Source organism: Acromyrmex echinatior, chromosome 5, assembly GCF_024713525.1.
Source record: "Acromyrmex echinatior isolate Ae372 chromosome 5, ASM2471352v2, whole genome shotgun sequence".
NCBI classification, from domain to species: Eukaryota; Metazoa; Arthropoda; class Insecta; order Hymenoptera; family Formicidae; genus Acromyrmex; species Acromyrmex echinatior.
Window position 1 is genome coordinate 8,397,745 of NC_141856.1, and position 23,365 is coordinate 8,421,109.

General features: G+C 31.0%; 1 protein-coding gene across 2 annotated transcripts in view; it reads right to left on the reverse strand.

The window, feature by feature from the left end:
- Window positions 1–22,963, reverse strand: part of LOC105143248 (dipeptidase 1) — a 104,013-nt gene extending 81,050 nt beyond the window's left edge. Inside the window, exon 1 of one of the 2 annotated variants that reach the window (XM_087406311.1) lies at window positions 22,240–22,963. In XM_087406311.1, coding sequence (XP_087262437.1) covers window positions 22,240–22,245 — 6 coding nt within the window. In that variant the 5' untranslated portion in view covers window positions 22,246–22,963. The remainder of the gene's footprint in view (window positions 1–22,239) is intronic. The other variant, XM_087406310.1, reaches the window with a different exon arrangement.
- Between the last annotated feature and the right edge of the window lie 402 nt (window positions 22,964–23,365).

Below are 23,365 nucleotides of genomic sequence, written 5' to 3' on the forward strand. Positions count from 1 at the left end.
TTTGGGTATATTACATCGGAGCGAAGGAAAAGCTATTTCCGCGTTGGTTGATGGTTAGAGAGCATGAACAACGGACGAGCAAATGCACTCGAATATTTAAGAGCTGCACGACACAGCCTCAAAATATAGCTCCCGTCGTCTTCTCGCTGTATTCTCAATTTTCTTCTCTCATTTATTCTATGCGTAGATTAGCATTAATTGCGGCGAGCTACTATAAACGAGGAAAAAGTGAGAAATAGCTTCAGTCTGTATTTTGTGAGACTGTCGCGTGTTTACTTTAGAGTGCATTATATTAAGTGCATTATAGAGTCTGCGTCACTTTACTCAGATAAACCGTCGTTAATTTTAAAATCTGCAAATATTCAAGAGAAGTTACATTTAATGTTGATCATTTATACTTGTTACATTATTGAATTTATATTCGTAGACCTTTTAAAGTTTTATCCTGTGTAGGTATATTTAAAATAGTAACTTAATCAATTGCGTAATTGTTTCTTTCGAATTTTTGTTTATTATTTTCTTCGATTTTAAAGCCAAATGATTTATTCTGTTATTACTTAAAAAAAAATGTTTCTATTATTTTTGATCATTTGGAAAAGTAACGAATGTGCAAAATTTTAAAACTATTTATGATAAAATTATCTTAAATTGTCATAGTTTTGTGCTTAACGTTGGAAGTAGAAAAGATTATCGCTAATCGGATCTATTTACGATGAAAAGTATAAAGTGTAATTTCAACGAATTAAATAAGATATATATGTGAGTTTGTACAGGTGGTCCTTTGTTAGGCATTCATAACGACAAAGTCATTTGCAATTACGTAGAATAAGCAGTGCCACCGCAAACTATTCAAATATACAAAAGCTATTCATACAATATGACCGAGTAATTTCAAATATAACATCTATTCTTAGTATAGAAATTTTACATAATTGCTATTAAATATATGCTTCTCAAAAAATTAATTCTATATATCCATTTGTCAAACAAATATACTAAACAATGTCTACATTTAATTATATTTCACGGAGAGAAATATTCTCTAGAAGATAAGTCTTATTCATTAAATTTGCCAAAAAAAAAAAGACAGAAAATAAAATGTACATATTTCAATTTAAAGTCATATTTGAGTTGAATATATCTCGTTTATTCAGTTATACAAGCTTTCAATTTTTTAATAAAGTAATATGTATAGAAAATTATAAAATGCTTCACAACAAGTTAAGAACTAAAATAAAAATTCGCATTTGATAACTGTTTGTAGCGTAAATGGCATCCTTAGAAGTTACCTCGGAGCACGTTTAAAAATACGCACAAATAAATGCCGTTCCACAGAGTGGTTTCCGGTATGATGCTATTCCAATGGCTTGAATAAAAGTGTTAAATAAAACTGGTTCAGTTTACACGCGGGTAACGGTTTATATTTGTTCCGCCATTGAAATTCTCAGTAATTACACGAAATTACTGTCGCCGCGTGAACTTCTTCGGTGTACGAGCACATTCGAGTCGGTTTAATATCCTATGAAATTTCTTTCTACCATTATTACCCGATATTTACATAAACCACGAGCCTGTTAGGAAATGATTACGAGGTTTCTGCATTTCTTAACGCTCTAATTATTTCAACTTATTGTTTAATCCTTCCAATTCATTTTAATATATGTGTCAGAGAAATGTAATACAATAAAATTGCGTAATGCTGGAAAATATTGGTTGTATAATATCAACAAAATATTAAATATCACGTAAATAATTTTAGGTAAATATATGTCACTAGCATCACTAGATATGGAAAAGCAATAAGAATTGAACAGAAGAGAACTGAAATTACGACTGCAATGATTCTTCGTTTTAAAATATTTTATGCAACTATATAAGTTAAAAAAACATTATATGGCAGAGTAATACATGGTTATATATTATTTAACAATAACTGCTAAAATTAATAAAGTTTACTCTTCGGTATAAGCTTCTACGGGATTAAGAGTTTCAATTATCGTTTGCTGTAAAGGCGGTAACATAAGGAAGAGAGAACTTCTGGCGTTATCCAACACTCCACAAGGAACAAAGGGTTAAGAATATCGATAAATGAAAAGTGTTCCTCTCATTCCACACAGAGGCGAAACTGGAATAGCGCAATATCGGATTTCGTACAACAAAGGAATCGGAGGAGGTCAAAGCGTTCCACAGCGGTATGAAAATACAAGCGACATTGAACGAGTTCTTTTCTTGCAGAATTTCGCACTGCGCAAGATTAAAAATACATGGATACAAGTCCTTTTAACGAGACTGTATAACCTGATGAGAACATAGCGTTCACCTGACAGTATAATTAATTCGCAGTGCGTTCTTTTTTTGGTCGAATGACAAGTTAATCGACGGAAGTAATACTAAGGAAGAGGAATTGAATTTACACGGTTGAAAATTGCAATTGTTTCTCTTTCATCATTTAAATACTCTTCAATTAAGTAAAATGTAACCAACTGCTTGCACTACTGTATGCATTTTCAACTAATTACTACATCGTGTAAGAGAAGACATTGTGTAATATGACGTTGTCCGCTCGTAAAAGCGTCAGGTTTTCATTAAGGGATTATTAATGATATTAATTCCATCATGATTTAATTTGTGACACTTCAAGAAATTGATTTACTATCTAAAGAAAACTTTTGTCTACACAGATGTATTATTCAACTTCATAAGTTGTTCATTAATTTATAAAAAGATTTATAAAGGTATTAAAAGAATTCTCTCTTTGTATTAAATATAAAATGTTTGGAATTTTCCGACAAGATACTACATAGCACGAATACTTCTACGAACAGATAGTTCTATTTCATTACGTATCATTAACTAAAAGGATTAGCAGTTCTCTTAATCTATCTCAGCGCGTCTCTTAAAATTGCAGTCCCGAATTCCATTATTTCTTTTTAAACTATAGAATGCAGTTAGTAACGAAAAACGCATTCCTTCGAATCTTTTTCTCCTCTCCGATAGCGAAGAACATTTTAGCGAACTATTAATCAAACTTATATTCTCTTCTTCGATGGGAGAAAATGGTTAAAGAATTTTCTGAAATTACAAAGTGAAGTTTCACCGTTCGGCGCTTTTGTTGAAAAGAAGAGCGATCGAGGTGCCGAAAAACGCATTCACAACGATTTGGTGAGATCGAGCTGACTTACATGAGAGAACGTTCGCCTCATATGTCATTGAAATTCTCCGCAATTACGCGAAACATACAGCTGGAAAAGCATTGCCAACGGCGCAATGGACGACTTCTTCGGCATTCAAGTGCGTGGGAACTGATGTAATGTGGGTCGTTCTTGCCATCTGGGAATCTCGTTGAAATCTCACGGCGCTGATTTCTTCCATTGGTAACTGCTTTGAATTTAGAGTGCCTGCTCATCGAACGTTATGTAGATTCGCTTAAATTTTAGGTCATAATTGTAAATTAACTCGATGTTTTTTGAATTAAAGATTCGATCAAATTTTTATGTCTATATTTTGAAATAAAAGTTTAGTTCGCCATTCTTTAACTATTACTTAATCACGAATGATTTATTTTTATATATTATCGGAAAAAAATATTTATTCAAATCCAATCAATTTTATCTTAAAATAATTAATAAATAATCATTCTTCAACGAAACAGAAGAAAATTAATTTTAATTACATCGTGACAAAAAATATTTGTTTTATTTTTCAAAAAAATATTATAAATTATAATTATAATAGTAAAAATTACATTAAAATGAAAAATAAATATAAAATCAATAACTATATAGAAATGTATTTTTTCTTGAATAACATTACATCTTTAAATACAAGAAAAAAATGTGCGTTAAAATATCAATGTAAATGAAATGCAATGAAAGCGGATCAGATCTGTTGAATATAATACGATCGAGCGTTAAATATTGTATGTGTGTGTATATAAGTGCGTGAATGACAAATGTCGAAACCATCATTCGTTGCATAAACATAGCATTAATAGCAGTGAAACGAGAAGCAGCCGCGTGCGGCGGTAATAAAGTTGCAAAATAATAACCGTAACGTTATCAGCGAAATTCGTGTGTATCAAAGACAAATTGCGCCGATATTACCGTCCGAAATACCGCGTGTAACTCCGACATATTACAAGTCCCATCGGCTATGTAATCGTGTTTGATGTACTTACGCTGTGAACAGGACGCAAAATCGCAAACCAGCATCGAGTTGAATAGACGACAATCTAGATATTAATCAACAAAAGCGCATTTGGCGCTTGCTCGCACAGAGATATATCAGTAATTGCTTCCGATTTAGCAAAATTATTTCTTAAATATTTCAACGTAATACAAATGTTTTCAATTATTTTATAATTAATTACAACAGTAATTAGACATATTTTTTATAATTCAAACGCTAGTATAATAATAACAAAGTCATTACGAGAAATAAATAGTTAATCTACTTAAGCATATTAGTAGAATAATTAAATACCTAAAAAAAGGTCAATGCTTGCTTTTATTATTAAACTAATTACATATTATATTAAAAAATATTTCATTTATTATTTAAAAGATATTATTATTTAGCATATTATTATACTAAATTGTTTTAAATGAAATTATTGTCAGAACTATTAACTGAGTCGTTTATTATGAAAATGTGTAAACCCAGTCTCTTGCTTATTTCATCGCAATTAATAAAATTTTGAAATTAAATCTACAGAGAGAGAGAGAGAGAGAGAGAGAGAGAGAGAGAGAGAGAGAGAGAGAGAGAAGTCTTCTATAATAAGCTGTTTAATTGGTACGACAATAAAATACGTCTACTAGAACACGTTTCAGAGAATGGAATAAAACAGATTGATTGAATCCACGTTTAATTGTAAAAATCAATTAAACGTTGGACAACGTTCGGTTTTAACAACATTTGAAATGCATTGCGCATTTAGTCACAAAACTGCAGCGCGTTCATTACTTGGCATTCCAGTAAAATACAGTCAAACTGTTTTCCGGCTTTCGTGTAACAGCTTTGAAAAAGTGGACTTGCCGGGCTCTCGACGGCCGGTCGGGCCTTCTGCTTTTTGTATATCACCGTATCCGATGTATTGTAGAGGCACGACAAAATCTCGCGTAAAATCGATGCGGGACCAGCTCGTTAGCCATCCCACGAATAGTAAGAGAGAGCGATAACAATGAGCCACGAAGAAATTGCGTCACGCGACAGGTGATACTTCCCGCGAGCCTCGTAATTGCAGGGCATTTCAATTCGCGAACAAAAGCTTTCGTCAGTATAAACGCAAACACACCCCAAGGTGAAATTGCGATGGCGGACAGAGAAAAGTTAGCATAGAATAACAAAAGAACGGAAGGAAAGAACGGAGGAAAAGGGTGTAAAATGCATAAAAGAGAAGAAGTAAAGATAGAAATAAAAAAAGAAAAGCGGAAAATAGAGATAAAAAAAGAGATTAAAGTATGATAGAAGCGAAGAAGATAGTGAAAAAAACGGGGACAACTTCATAGTTAAGAATAAACAAAAAAAAACAGAAAAAATAAGAACATAAAACGTAGAAAGAGAAGAAGCAAGGAAGCGTGAAAAAAGATAAGAGAGAGAACAAAAAAATATGAAGGGAAGAGGGAAGTCGATGACAACAAAACAAGAAAAACTATAAAAAAAATTGTACAGTAGAAGAAGTAAACAAAAAGGATTGAAGAGAATGATGTAAAATGCAGAAGAGGAAAGGAAAGAGAATATAATAATAAAAAGGATAAAAATAAAAAATAAAATATGATATTTAAAAAAAGGAAACGATGAAACAAAGGAATCATGAAGAAATGGATTATGGAGACTTGATGAAGGTACTTGAGAAAGAAGAAAGAGAGGTGGAATAAAGAGAGTTACGTGCTCGACGAGAGAATGTGAGTGTTTCTTTTATTTTAAGCAAGAGTAAAAGAGAAATTAGTGAAGAATAGGAGTGAAACGAAGGACAAGAAATAAAAAATAAGACGGAGGATGAGTAATGCAAGAGCTGAGAAAAAGAGAAAGAGGGGAGAAAAAAAGGAAATAAATAGAGAGAGAAAACAACAAAAAGTGGAATGCATAATAGAGGCAGAAAACCGGCGAAATCGCGTGCTCGACGATTTTGCTTGTCAGTTTTATATCATAGAAAATGAGAGAAAGAGAGAGAAGGGGGGAGAGAGAGTAAGGAAAAGGTAAGAGGAATTGAATAAGAAAAAAGAGACAAGACGCAGCAGAGGAGGAATGAGTGAAGAGAAGTGCAGGAGAGCAAAAAGAGCTGAAAATCACATGCTCAACGAATGTGCTTGCCGACTTTATGCTCGACTTGAAATCTGACTGCAAGTTCAGAAGAATACTCACGACGGATATAGAGAAGAACGGAAAATCTCATACCCATGTGAATATTTCACGAAATGAAAATACAAAAGTTAAATCGATAAGCGAAGAAATACAAGGCGTTAGCCGGACCTACGTGTCTGGTTTTATAGAATGCTGTACTTCTTTTTCGACTACTTCAGTTTTTGCAAGAGTTTTTTACTAACTTTTTCGCAAATCATACACGAATGTGTGATAGTTGCATTATGATTGATTTATACTGTAAATAATATATCAAAAACACAAGATATTCTTTCGCAAATATTCAAAAGAAACTATAAAAGCAAAACTCTTATTGAATACCGAGATTTCTATAGTAGTTTGTTCAATATATAGGAAGTCTATATATATACAATATATAGTCTATATATATATATATATTATATATATATATATATAGAAAGAGAGAGAGAGAGAGAGAGAGAGAGAGAGAGAGAGAGAGAGAGAGAGAGAGAGAGATTTTGATTTTGACAAATCAAGTTTTGGAGTTTGTGTGTAGCTAGCAAAAATGTACAGTTAATTAACTAAATGAAACTGAATATTAAAATTTTAACAAAAGTTCAATATAAAATTTAATTTTAAAATACATTAGCGACGCAAATAATTACATGGTTGAATAATATTTAGTTAATTGAAACTCAACTTTAAATACGTTCTGGAATAGAGAGACCTTTTGTCTTGTGATGAAAATCCTTAATTTAAATTTAATTCTGTTGTACGGTATAATCCGTCAATTCATTACGTCGCTGGCACTCAAATCTTAAAACACATAAACGATATATAATTATATGTCGTGATTTGCATCTCATATGCATACACACGATGCGTGCAGCTGCACATTAGTGCGTATTTAAATGAGCTGGCATATCTGGCGATTACGTAATAAACAGCATACAATGTACAGAACCTAACTAGCATAATAGTGTCTGTGAAGCATCGTGCGGACATTCTGAATATTTGGACAGACAATGGTACATCTCGGGGACATTCTGTAAACGTTTGGAGCACTAAGGTATACAGTGGCATGCCTAAGGCGTTTCCTGCAGATATTCGTAAGCCGAACAGCCGGGCACAGTTAAGACGCACGTCGGAGAATTGCAAACTTGTATTAAAGCCATGTCATTAAATAATATCAATAATATCAAAATTTACCTTCGAAATATCCTTTAGATATTTTGTTTCAGAAATTTGTAATACAATGTTTGTTACACAGTAATTTCTATTCGTTGAAATGAGATTTAGTATTCCATTTTATAATGGATCATGATAGGATAAATACAGATAAAAGCACAAATAAAGTAAAATAAAATAAAAATCGTAAATGGAAATCTTTCTCACGCGATACAAAGAGAGAGTTAAATTATAAAATTTATATTGAAATTGCTATCAACGCTTAAAAATAGAATTTATTGAAAGAGGAAGTTAAAATAACTTCGGAGAAATAAAAATGTATAAAAATGTTTGAATCTTTTACTGTGATTATTTTTTAATAATTTCAAGAGAAAGAAATCCGATAAAAAAAAAGAAAGATTTATATTTTTTATTTGTATCCTACATATTTCCTCTCTTATAAATCATATTGTATCAATTTGTCTGTAGAGATAAATTTTAGAGAATAATGTAAAAAACAGGAGATAAATTAACTGTAGTAAAATATTATCCGCGCACATTTATTATTATACATAATTTTGCTATTACAATAATATTTACAATAGCATATATTTTGAAGATTAACTGAAATTAGAAGCTGATTGACGAAAATATCAATATCTTAAATAGTTTAGCAACTCAGAATTGTCAATAATCAGAATTGTGTGAAAATTAGTTATATTGATATAATTTATATATTCAATTGATTATACTTAATTGATTTTTATTACTGGTAACTGTACTACTTACATGCACACTGATTTGTCATGTATTATCAACTAAGACTAATTTATAAGTTTAATATTGATTTTAATTAATAATCGATCAAATATTATAATTTATATCTTTTAATTTCTTATGTGCATAAACACAATGTACAGTATAATAACCAGTTACTATTGATAAGTAGACAGTTAGTAACAAATTTTTTATATTACGCACTAATTATTTAATAAAAATTGTTTTAATAAAAATGTATACAGTTGATCATTTCACTTAAGAGGATTAGAAAATCTTTAAAAATTTTCAATTAAAATATTAAAGTTTATTTATGTTTAGGAAGTAAAATTAAACTTAATAAATAAAAAAAATTGTAAAATAATAAAATAGAAGGGTCTTTTTATTATCGTTTTCTATCATCGATGATTCGTGATTTTGTTCGAGGCAACAGATCAAAGACATTGTTCGCGCTAGGACAAGAAATCGAGCAATCTTGCACGTACATTGAGATGCATTTAGGGAATGGAAAGACGTTCATGAAAATGTTCGCGATATAAAAGAACTTTGAGTGCATCGGAAATTTGTAAAAGTAAAAGAAATCCTCAGTCCCTTTCCCACTTTCTGAATTGTCTTACCCTGCGGTGAATTTATTATTTTCGCATAGTATCGTTATTTTGACTTTGGTATATATTTCCAAGCGTAGGATCTCATTGTGTCGCACAAATCGCAATATGCATATGCGAGATCAATTTATGACACTGGTTTAAACGACACTGACGAAATGTTATATCAAAATAACATATGTCCCCCTTTTCCCTTCAAACTTTCAACAGATCGTAAATCAGATGACGTTGCATCGTGCACACTAGTTTTCTGATACGAACTGAAAAACGATATAGTTACCGATTAATGCATCATCACTCACGCTCGCAATTCATGAATTATTCTTCGAGCAAATCAAAATATTGATTTGTTTTTCTGAATTTTGTGCATTCTTGATCTACAGATAATTCGATAGCGATTAGTAATAGAAAGATATTTACGCTTAGTTACGCTTCATATAATATATATTTGAGATAGTTTAATCAATCATCAATGTTATCAAGATATTATTATCTGGTATTTTATAATAATATAAATTAATAATTATTTATTATTACCGCTAACATATATATATATATATATATATATATATATATATATTAGGTGTTGGAATTAATTCGTAGCGTTTTACAAGAGATGGGAAGTACTTTCATTAATGTATTTTTTAATGCTCATGTGAAATAAATAACATTCTTTCATTAAAAACGCTACGAATTAATTCCAACACCTAATATATATATATATATATATTGAATGCATAAAGATTTTTATTAGTTGTATATTTAAGTAAATTGTCAAAAGTAACAGTGTCATTGCATTTGTCGCCATTTTCTTCGCATTGCAAATTAAAGATCTTAAAACGTATATATTGATCAGATTTCATTAGGCTATCGTTAATACATCCACTTGTTGTATCTCGTTGTCGGTTGCAAATTTAAGCAATGAATCATAATGGATGGTTTCGTAACATTAGAACCGTCATGCACTTGTATTTGAAGAAGCACGTTAATTTACAGTTTGTATCCGAGCAGATCTTAAGTGTTGTCGAAGAGTGGTATTAAATTTTTCGGCTTCTCTCTCTGCGTTCGGCGAACACTGTGCGAGAATGAGAAGCTCGTTATCACGGTTAGACGATAACATTATATGAAGGATTTCGATGCGAGAGATCCTTATATGTAGTTTAATTAGATTAGCTGAAACTTTAACATGGAAATATGTCAATAGCAATCGATAGTTGTAAATAATTGGATTTTGATTCCGCTATAATAATATATAGCTAATATCAAATACCAAGGGTATTTAAAAAATTACTATAGTATTGAGGCATGTAATTCTTTTACTGTCAATCTTGATTATTCAGATCTTTATTTAAAAAGGACAGAAAAGTAAGAGAGAGCAATGAAAAGAGAAAAAAAATATCTTAATGGCTTAATCATTGAAGAAAGAAACGATCTGAATTATCTTTATAAATTACTTTTACATATAATATAAACTCCTGGACTGTCGGTTATTGAGATTTATAACGTTGTGTATTTAATCATATACAAAAAGTTAATATTTGTAGATTAAAAAATATATTACATTGAGTAATGAATTTAGACTATTTCATTTTTTTCTATTTTTTTATTTAATTTTCAAAGTTTTTAAAATTAAATTTAAATAAAACGTTACTGAATTTTATTTTTCCAATAAAACTAAATAAAAAGCTACTGAGTTAACATTACAAGTTATGTTTTAGATTCAATATTTTTCTGAGATGCTCAACCAAACAAAATAAAAAAATCAAAACAATAGTACGTACAGTCTATCTAGCTTAAAAATTTAAAAAGATTTACATATTTTTTTAAAAAGTTTATTAATATTAGCACTTAAGTATATTGATTCAATGGTGATACGGTTTGAGGAACCGAACGATCACTCAATAAAGTATTAGAAGTCAGTCCAGGAGCTTGCACGCTCGCGAGGATTATAAATCGAGACTCGATAATGATGCGTAATAGATGGTTTCCCCGCTTTCGAGCGGCCGAGTCTGCAAAAGTCGAGGAACATGGCATAGCGATTATTCATGCTTACCACCTTTCTGGACGTTTCGCGAATTAAGTCCTTCGACGTGCCGTGAATCTCGAAGCTGCCCGAGCTCACATCACGCTAAGATTACGGTGCCATTTGATCTTGAAAAATAGCGGGTCAAGAAAAGTCTTAAGACGGAAATCAAAGTTTTATTTCCACTTTTTGATTATCTCGAATGAGTAAGTGCGCGATAACGAAATAGGATTGTTCTCGATATGTGCATATCTTATTTCATCAAAAATATAAACGAGAAGTAAATAAAATGTGTAATTTAAAATGTTGATAAAACATGTAAAAATTTCAAATGCGTAATAATTTACGTAATTTGCATTTATATATGCACACGCATATTTACTCTGGAATGTATAAAATTAAAAATTTTAAAAACCTCATAGATACAAACCATAAATGTTCAGTTTTAGAGATACTTTAAAAATATAATAAAAAAAGATATAAAGTATCTCTCTCGTATGTTTATTTTCTTCTCTATGAATTTCAACAAGATACCTATATAAACCGATGTGATTTATTGATTTTGTCAAAAGAGTAAGTAAATTGGACTTATTTTGCTATGAAAATTGACAACGCGAATGATGTTGTTAATGTTAGCTTTTAATATCTTGACGGATGGACAGGCGCAAATATTTAATTTATTATAAAATATTTAACATTTTATTGCGGCGTTATCTGCACTGCGGCAGGTGGGATACTATGTCGTCCAATTAAAACCGCGCTTAAAAGTTTCTCATCGATCTAGCATTTCAGACTACGTCGGGCGATCGAGGGTCTATCGATCCATTAATCCTGCCAGCTTCTAGTCCAGGATAACATCGGATTTTCGTGGTGGCACGGCGGATGGAAAGTTTCTTCATCGGTATATTTTGCGCAGAGCGTCTGCCTTTGATGCGGCAGAGCGCGCGTCGCGTAATTCATGAATAAATAAGAAACAACTTTTGAAACAAGCTGACTGAAAGGCGCACGGAGGATGACGACGACGACGGCGATGACGATGCAGTAAGGGTGAAAGAATCCCGGAAATCCAGCGACTCTTGTTGCTGCCTTGCTTCCTATGTGACCCGCAGGTTCTTCTTATTTTCTGACTTTCTTCTACCGGAGTGCACCCACTCTGACCTTTCCGCCTAGTACCTTCATCTCTTGGCTAGGCTCGCCCGCTCATGATTCCCCAAGAGGATAGCTTCGAAATTTTCATATATTATGCAAACATCGTTCTCTTTGGCACGATATCTTTTTATTTCCATTTATTCATTCATCTACTCCTCATTGTTTCATTTCTCATTGCATCACTTATATTAGTTGCAATACTTCATTCAAATCTTCTTGTAGTATTGCGCCAATTTGTTATACAAACTATTACGTTTACCTTAAAGTAAATTGTAATAATCATATTTATATTCTTGCTTCAAAATAAAAAATTCTTGTGAGATATATACTTATATGTATGTAAAAATATGTTCTTACGCAAAAAAAATTAAAATTCGATCTTATCAAAATTTAAAAAAAGGTAGAAATCTTCAATTCTGCTTGAAATTTAGACTTAGAGTCTAAAATTTTCTCTTGAATATGCGTTTTTTTACTAGAAATTTTTATTATCTTAAAATACGATCTTTCTTACTAGATTATATAATTTAAAATGATCAACAGTACGTTTCATTCTTTTTACGAGAAACAATGCTTCTAATATTGGTAATATTTCAGTTCAAAATTATTATTAAAAATTTTGAGAACATCCAATATTGATAAATTCTTCATAATTAGAAATTTACATGGTTTTTCTAAAATAATTTATGACAGGGATCAAAATATTGTTAAATATGCTGACAATATTCATGCGATTAAGCATTAGCTTGTACCAATATCTTTTTATTCTTAGACATTCTCAAATATCTCGGAAACCGCTAACCTAACACGAAATCTCGTTATTCCAATAAAGTCGCATTACTCGAGTCGTACTCATCTTTTTCCAAGGAAATCAATTTCCGCGAATACGACGAGGGACGCTAGCTACATTTAAATCCTTATCCGTATTTGTTAGCAAACTCGACCGTAACTTTCTCCGATATAACCTCGGTCGCCGATTCAAGTATATAATTCACTTCGAAATGTTCCTCGTTTATTTATTATCTCGTTTTCCTCGTCGATGAGATGCGGGATTCCTCTTACTTTTTGTCTAAGCCGCGGTCTTTATATTTTTCAATCAAGCTTTCGTAGCGTAAAATTAAAAATGGTACTGCACGCCCCGATATCATTTTTCCATTTAGTGTTGCATTTGTTATTAATTTCGTTCTTGCCTGGCACTTTCTTTTCCTTTCTCAGCCACGAGGAAATATTTCGCGGTTGTAGCGTGTACGCGCGCGTCCGCTAAATCATTTAAGCATTTTAATGGAAAAAGTACCGGTCAGCCGTTTTTCCAAGCACGTCCATAATTCACTGACGCGATCAGAAATTTATATTTCATTGCGGAACGGATCTAACTTTTCCACCATAACGTTTTTGCAATCGTGGAATAGAAACACTATGTAATTGAATCATATTTTTTTGAAGCCTAGAGAACATATGTATCTGAAAGATATTTAAAATGATGATTTTGACAATTAGTCAAGACAATTAGTTTTTAATTTCAATAATATAATTAATTAAGATATTTACTGTTTCATAAAGCATAAAGTATAATTTATAAAAAAAGTCTTTTTATTAAAGGAAGAAATAAAACATTGGATCTAATTTCTACCTTAGAAATTATTTTTCAGTCAGGCTATTATAAATGAAATGTGAGGAACTATGTGATAATACGTGGAATTAAATTTTACAATAATGTATCTCCGTGAGAAAACATAAACTTGTAAACAACTGTATTTTATAAAATACTGAACACACATATGTAGAATTCTTAAATTGCTTGTCTAATTATAAAAAAAAAACATAAATAAATAAAATGTCTGTGTTTTAGTGCTTTTTACGTATATATTTTAATTACAACAAACATATATTTTGGAGAAGACAGAAATAATATATCTAAAAGAAACATACTTATAATATATTTCAACAATTAAGCTATTAAGATGTCAATTAATAACAATAACATTATTAAAAATACATCATTAAGAAAGTATGCAGAAGTTCAATAAAAAGAAATTATTTAATTTATTTTTTATTTTTTCACTAATATCAGAGATATGAGTGATTATACAAATTTGTAAATATTTGATACTTTTAAAAATGAGTAGCATTCCATTAAATTAGAGTAAGAGTATATTTATATATTAAACTTCACATATAAGCTTCACATATAGCAAGATGCACGAGAACGAAAAGAGAAACTGGGTTATAGCTCTAAGTTTAAAAGTAGCACCAGCACACAATGATACCATTTCTCGTTATATACGTACATCTGTTTATTCTTTCCATTTACAGGCGGATGGAAATAATGTTGTCACTTTTTCACGAGAATGGCAGAGATGGACATTTCCGTTCGGGAATAATAAATTATTTAGATTACTGCAGCCATTAATATGCTGGGAAACTTGGCTGGCTTCAACGTTATACATAACGTTGCACATGTAATATTTACGTTTCCGGTTTCATCAAAGTTTTATGTCACACGTGCTGATAGTCGTGATAGCATACTTTCGTGTATGTTTATTTAACGCTTAAATTACACCTAGAGATGATACTGAAATAATTATAATTAATATTATAAGTATAGAATAAAAAATATTTAATCGTTTTACGTGAGAGATAAAAGTGATCATAATGAAACATTATATCATCCCGTAAGTTTTCCTCATTTTCTCAACGCTCCGAGAGCGTAGCAGTGCTTATAATAACTTTTCAATCAGCTCCCTGATCGCCATGAATGGTAATGGAGCGTTCGTTCAAGCGTAGCAGCGCGCTTATAAGGCGCTGTGAAAACTTTTACTGCGCCTGAGTTTGTTACAGGCTGCTTATGGATACTTTGCAAGAAGCAACGAGAATCTCTTAATCCTTTTCCACCTGTTTCCACCCACGCGTCGCGTTCGCACGCCCGAATCTTTTTAGTCGATTAACGTAATTACATTAAACATGCAAATCCGCCGCGACGATTGAAACTTTCGACAGTAGCTTTTCGGGCTGACAACCAATTTCCCACACTTTTTTTTATCGCCAGTAAGACTTTTTATATAAATATAAAATAACCGAAAAGATAAACGGAAAGGAAAAAACGACTCCAGTCAGCACTTCGGTCGAAATATTTTTATACATTATGCAGGTGAAAAAGATAACGATCTCGTAAGAAGAAAGCAACCATAAATATTAAAATCAAAAGAGCAAATTTTGTTCTTAACGTAAATATTTTACTGTTTATACAAAGATGAATACAAAATTGAATTATTTAATAAGAAACATCCACTAAAATTTAAATGAGAATCTAAACAAGAGTTTGCTTAGACCTCGTTTCAATTTTAGAGGATGTTTCTTATTAAATAATTCAAATTAAAATCCTGAAAAAAAAAATTAATTGATTGGGATGAAACGAATATAAATAAAAAATTATAAACAATGATAAACTAAAGATTCTTAAATAAGAGATTGGATAGCATACATTTAGTTCGCCATATTTTTCAGGATCTGTTTAAGATAGAATGAGATTGATTATATGTAAAAATAAGATATTCATGCATTTCTTTTTTTTATTTACCTTGTTCTGTTTTAAACAGGTCCTGAAAAATATGGCGAATCAATCATAAATTGTCTAAATGTCCTCTTACTTGAGAATCTCTATAAGTTAAACTATCTTTCATAATCGTTTTTCTTTACTTTAATGTTTTCTATCCACAACATCATCTCATATTTTCTTCCTTTTCGATTATCTTCACTTTTTAATTTTGACTAATTGACTATTGATAAAGATTATATACATAATTATAATCATTACGTTTAATAAAAAATTTAAATAAAATTTTGTGCATATATCAGTTCTATTTCTGAATTGTACATAGTATATTCAAAACGGAAATGTACCGGCAGAACAGCCGACTGCGAATATAACAACATATAATTTCCGGCGACCCAATTCGCCGAAAATGTAAGAGGATTATGAAAACGGCGCGTTCGCGAGAATCTGAATGATTATTCGTATTCGTGCTGGCGAACCCAAATAAATTACTTGCGGTTCTAGTTGGAACACTGCGCTATGCCGCGCCGAACGATTGGATGCTAGGTTGGATTGTGTTGTAAGTAGGATTTGTGAGTTATTACAGTATTACGAATCCACGTCACGGATTCGCCAGTAACTTAGGCTCTGAAGACGTCGTTCCGTTTAAATGTTAGCGATGTAATTAGAAAAGTAAATCATATGAGATTGCAGATATTAAATGGTGTTGACATTGGCAGGATGCAATTTTTGTAATAGTTTTATTGTATAATTGGGACTAAAATAATTCTCGAAATGTTATGTAAGTTTTCTTCTTGCACATTTTATACTTTAAAATTCTTTTAACTATGTTGCAAACAATTTCTACGCTATTGTTATTTTATAGATAAGATAGAAGGGGGATAAGAATAAATACTTTAAAATTACAAGCAAGTTTAAACTTTCACTTAGGAATAGTTTTGCAAAATTATAGATAGTTTGTTGAGACATATTTTATGAAGTACTCCGCGGCATAGTTTTCATGGATTACTACTTTGACGTTTCGAATCGCATGAAAGAACACTTTGATGTCAGCGCAACTTGCGTGGAGCAACATACACGGTGACACTAGGAATTTCGAAGTTTCTCAATCTACAGCTTGCCCTTATAGTTGCTCTAGGCTAAAGTTCCTGTAAATACCATATATAATCACCCAGCATCTTGGTTCTCTTCGCTTATGCGGGAAAGATCAAAGATCGATTTACTCAAACAACGATAAACTTTAGTAATTTGTAAACAAATGTGATTCAATTTAATTGTGTATCTTTTTGGAGCTCAGTCAATTCTGAAATATTATTTAATAATATAATAGCAAGAACTAAAAGTAAATCTTCGCATCGAAAACGATTGATTATAATCTTGTCAATATTAGATATCTCTAGATCTTTCCTTCTGCATTGCTCTTCTTGAATGTATTATATTTGTGACAAAGTTGACTTCAGTGAGCTGAAAACAATTCTTTCTGATTCTTAACGACGTTCTTCAGTTATAAGTGTATGATGCACCTCACGTCCCTTTTATAGCATATTCGGCGCGTACAATATCTCCTTCTATTATGTATCTGACGTAAAACTGCCCAATCCCCTCGGTGGCGGTAATACCAGAACGAGTAAAATGCAATACATATGCTAACGATATCGCTGCGCGCCCGTTGGCGATTTATGGACGAGCGATACAAGATGTTCCGCTTGAACTGGCGCGGATACCATCGAAGTGTGTCTCGTTGGTTGGCGGCGCGAGTATGGTCGCTCGGATGGAAAACGGGGATTTCGATCAACGAGGGAATACATAATTAGACGGTTGCGAATCGAGCCCTCACTCAGCTGTATTCTCGATGATCCAGGCATATTGTGATTCCCTCCTGTTGGTTAGGTCATCAAGAACTTTTATATTTATATGTATTTACATTGTTCATATTTCGTATATAACTCTTTATTATAAAAAAAGAAATAATTATCATTTTTTGATTAAGAGAAATTTTTGTATTAATTACCTTGTCATTTTCACAAATTATTTTATTCGTTTGTTTTTGAGATTTCCAATAATATTGAAAATTCCAACTAACATTAAAAATTATTAAAAATGTTATGTATGTGGAAGAATATCTATTATACAATATTATAATATATCGATTATGCAAATTATTATTGTGTGTACTGATTGCATACTCTACATGTTATAAATTTTATATTTATTCGTTATTAAAATTTTCATCAATAATTAAATACAGAATTAGATCTATAGATAATGAATCATGTAGCAATAGTTGCGATAAAAACGTGATTAAATGATATCACGAAATAAAAATTTTTTAATCATTTGCTCTGGTGTGCTTTTATTGGAATAATATTAATATAAATTCCTTGTGTATATATATATATAATGAAAAATTTTCAAAAACCAAATATTACTTTAAAAAATTTTTTAGATCGAAATTATTTCATATTGCACGTATTATGAGATTTTTAATCTCAATCTTAACTTCTTTTTATATCAGATATAAAGACTACTGTTAATAAAGACAATTTAAATATAAAAATAATTCAATAATAATCTTGTATTATATACCGGCTAACATGCGCAGCTATTTTCTATTTTGCTTTTGCTCAATTACCGCATGTTCATATAGGTATGGTAACATAATATGTATACAATAATACAACATAATATGCACGTATATATATATATGCCATACCCAATATCAAATCTCGTATTATATTTTTGTTCAATTAATCGATTATGTTTCTCCTATATGTTACATGATAATTAATTAATTAATCAAGCTATATCTAATTTATATTCAAATTTATATTCATCAAAAATATTTACATCTTTCTTCAATAACGCAAACTTGTTTTTAACACACTGCGATATATTATTACAATAAAATCATTTTATATCAATTGTAAACGGATTTCATAGAATCGATCGAGAATCGAAATCCCATTAATTCAATTACTGTAGTATTCATTACATTTACTACACAATTTTGTAACAAATTTCTATATGAAAACAGTTGTGTCGAATGAAAATTTTGACGAGTTTGGTTTTATATACATAATTATATATCAATGTACGCTAAATATATCACATATTTCTGTATCAAAATTAATTATAGAAAATATAAATTAAGATTAAAATGGATTATTTATATTGGAAGTGGCGTAATTAATTTAATTTGAACATTTTCAATTTCACTTTAATGAGAATCTGACTATATTACGGTCTGACATTGCGTCTCTTCCAACAACTTCTTCGTACTTAAACTTAGCACTTTTAAACTATTTAAATGTTGATTTAATTAAAAGCATAGTTTTAAATTAAAATTGTATAATCTAAATTTTATCTAATCAACTTTGATTATGAAAAGATAAATAATTTTTTCTCGATAAAAAACATAAATATTTTTATGTCTAATAAAACATGTTATAAAGATATAAAATTTATTATTTATAATCCACGTGTATTAAATTTATGCCTAAAATAATTATTTGCTCGCAGAAAAATAAATCTGAATCTAGAATTTTTCAGAATATGAAAAAACATAACATCGTTATAAAATTTTCTAACTATTTTAGAGAGGTAAACATGTTATTTCACTTATGGTTAACGAGAAGTTTTTAAAATTCCACAACACAAATAGCATAGCATTGCACAACGATATACGTACTTTGCTGTAAATGCATATTGTTTGTATTTTTCAACGGCTTGAAATATTTTCTATATTTTATGTTGACAAGTAAATTACTTTGGAAAAAAGCATAAATGAAAACTGTATTCCACTTGATGTCAAAGAACCATAATTCTCACTCGTGTGTTTAAAGCCTGAGTTCCATTTAATTCTACACCGAAATTACTTCTATAAAATTGCAACTTCATTACATTTAAAAAGAAGAGAGATGTACACATGTAAACTATTTATATCTACTAATTTCACTTTTATGTAAACGTTCACAGAATGTTATGTAGTCGTGCTGCGTTGAATGTTGTTGCAGCGGTAGCCGCAACTCCAACTCCAATTTGCATTGCTAATATAAATATCAAGCTTGAAATACAAGGAAGGCTCGCAGATTCCAGCATTTATTTATAGAAGTCTGAGAGCAGTTGCTGATTATGTTCTTAATTGGCGGTTTCTTACTAGCACATCTTCCATTTTTATATCATTTCTGTATTCACCGGATCATTGGAAATATGAGACTTTGCTCTCTCTAATTTTAATTTTGAATATTTCCAATTAAAGTAAGATTGTAATTACAGTAAAATTACTTTGCCAAGATGATGTTTACAACACAAAACCAGATACTTGCAAGTTTAATTCGCTTGAAATTTTAAAACAGGATTTTTTTTGTCAGACGAGACGTGCAATTTATCTTGGAGGATGTTCAGTCGACACCTGTCTCGAACTTTTCGAAATTTCTCGCGCCAACTGGAGCTTAAAGTGAAGTACGTCGTGAGTGTCTCTCGAGCAATTTTTTTTTCAACCTGTGCCCGAAACTATCAAGGGGAAAATCTTCGGCAAGTACCGACGTGTTAGCCGTGCAAATAAAATTTACCACCCAAGTTTGCGACCGAACTTGCCTAGTATGGCGACGAGTTTCCGAGTTTATCACATTATGCATCTTTTAATAGGCTCGAATAGTGGTTCAGCATCTCGGAGGCGACGTAGTTAGGAACCTCTCTGAATTTAGGAATAATTTGTTATCATCTTTCAGACAGTATAATATTAAATATTAATTAAATTTTGTTATATTCAAAAAAATAAGTTTTAACTTTTAATTTCCAAGTTTACATAACACATAAATTAAATTAAATATAACTTTTTTTAAATCTCTTATTAAATGCACATCTTATTAAATGCACATTTTATATCTACTTTTATCCTGCATGGAATACGAAGAAAATATTTGGATATTTTACTGAATTTAAAAGATAAGATAAAAATTTATATTTGTAATATTAAACACCTTATTGTGCATATAATTTAAATTAGAAGAGATAATTATTTTAGTAGATAGTTAAGATGATACAAAATCATCGATTAAGTCATTTCGAAGTACCGCAGTCCAGGATACTTCCCAATTTGACTCAGCTAAGTTTGCAGAAGTTATGCCACGTTGCGCTCCAACTATCATGGATGAAAATTCGCCTAGGGGTATTATGGCGTTGGTGTTACGGGGTCGACGGCAACGGAGAACTAACCCACTGTAATTCCCCAGATGACTTTAATCTGTTGTCACTTGAATCATTCTTTACTACGTTTTGTCGCATTCAACTGCGTTTTATTTGGCGTTAAATTATCTCATAAAGACAATTACAGACTGATATTATTTAGATCAAGATTTAAATTCTTAATATAAGTTCCTAAATAAATGGCTATAAAATCTTTTAAACAAATAAAAGTTCATTAACAAGTTATATTTTTTAAAGATATATTTCATAAAATAAAGTTTGAAGTAGTTTCTACGTGTATTTTTTTCCCTTCGCAAATGGTCTGTAACATGCAAACTGAAATTGAGTAACACGTAGCAAGTACATATCCAAGCATGTCGGCACCCATACTAATGTACATTTCAAGAGAAATAATTTGCTACTGAATTGCTTTCAGTTAATCAATTACAGAGATTAGTTAGCATGAAATAATTGGTGCTGTTTCAAAGAGGTGAAAAGCTATATTAGGTATCCCATATGTTCGTTCAATGGAAATCGTGATTATAACTTCCGATAATTCTCTCTGTATATTCCGTAAAAATTTTTCATGTTCCTTTTAATATTAAATTAATATTAAATTAAGAGTAAATAATTATATTAATTCATTTCATAAAATTCTATTTAAATAAAATAAAAATCAATTAACGTGTTTAATTTAGTTTATTTGTTCTTTTTTCAATACATTAAACAATAAATAATTTTATATTTGTATAATATATTTAATGTATAATATATTCAATGTACTGTTTATATATTTTTTGTTTAGAAAAAAATATTTATAAATATTAAGTTAAAAGTAATTTTAATAACCCAATTATTCAGTAACTGCTACATAAACACAATAATTGAAATAAAAATGATTATGTAATGTATTTTGATAAAAAGTCACATTTATTAATCATTTTATAAAAATAATGTTTATATGTCATTTTAAATACTAACAAAAATCACTATTGTAAAATATTTTTTACAAGTAAATAGTTAAAATAAATATTTGTTGAATATTGTTCGGTTTAAATATATTTAAAAATTTTATGTTTGCAACATAAACAAAATTTCTTATATGTTATAATTTGTAATGTTATCATTATTATAATTAGATAAAGTCAGTTTAAATTTATGTAATTTTGATGCTTTTTGTAAGTTTGGAAACATTTGGCGAAAGTAAATTTGAAATTTAAATCCCAACACAAATCATTCTAATATAATATAATTCACAGTTTTTTTATATAATATTGACTGATTAGCATCACGATTTCTAACATTCGATTTAGATAACAATGCTTTTGTAGAGTCGAATTTCTTAAATCGCATTTGTCTTAGATTATCTAGTCACATAAAAGTATTACAATGAAAAAGAAACTCGAGAAACCCTCTAACCATTGAAGTTTATAAAAAAAGCTTTATAATCACATGCTCACCCTCATGGTCGAAGCCTCACATGGTCCCACCGACGCTGAAAAACACCTTCAGCCTACAGTGGATCCGCGTCTGTCACCCATCCGCCATACTCCGCTGTTCTTCGGAAAAACAACTGATGGGCGTCACTTGCTTCACACGATGTAATTCTCACACCCTCGACCTCGACCTTCAATCCTCGATACCACAATCTCTGACACAAATTCTTACACGTCCAAATTCCGCGCTTAAAACTTGTATCTGTTTTCCGACCAAGTCCGCGCACTACGGAAATTTTCACTTGACACCTCGCGTAATATACTTGTTGCAAATAATATAAAGAGAAAGTCAAAACAGGTCAATCGAACAATTTCACGGTTAATGTAACGAGTATGACAGTAAAAGCTTACAATAATTGGACACTCTGTACAAGGAAGATTGCGGACGATTAAGAATTTTAACATAGTCTTTTTGGAACTTCGCGGAGCTTGTCCCTTTTCGTAACATTTTTATGGGTAGATGAAGATTGCAGCAGAAGATGTAGTCTATTAAAAGCTCAGATGCGTACTCAAGAGATTAGCAGAAACGTGGCTGTGAAAGCTCTCTCGCGCAGTATCGAACTAACCGAACGAGCAGCCGGGTTGATGTGAGGTCGTGGCCCGGCAGCCGGCGACTGGCTGCTGCTAGAAAGCTCGCAAGCTCGAGCCAGTCGGCCTGGCTAGGCGCAAGCTCCCTACTACGCGGCCTCGAAACACCCAAGCGAACACACCGCCGCGTCGCCCAACCCTCCGAGAGAGAGGGTTTCTTCTGGCGACTCGTGTCGCCGAGGAAAACGCTGCCTGATATTTGGCAGCTTGCGGAACCTTAAAGCTGCACAGGGTGCATTCGATTTCTGTCGTTTGCGTGAAATTGATGCATGACGTACACAAATGGAAGCTTCTTTGAAACCAATCTCATGGAAATAGATTTCAATACTGCAGATGTAAATTTTTATTTTTTCTCACAATGGTCGATATAATTGATAATTATTGATACAAAATATATGTTATATATATTTATACAAAAAAATTAAATTAAATATCAAAATTATAACGATCCTAATTTATGATACATTAGGCTTTGATTTTCAGCAAATCATATGAGGACATT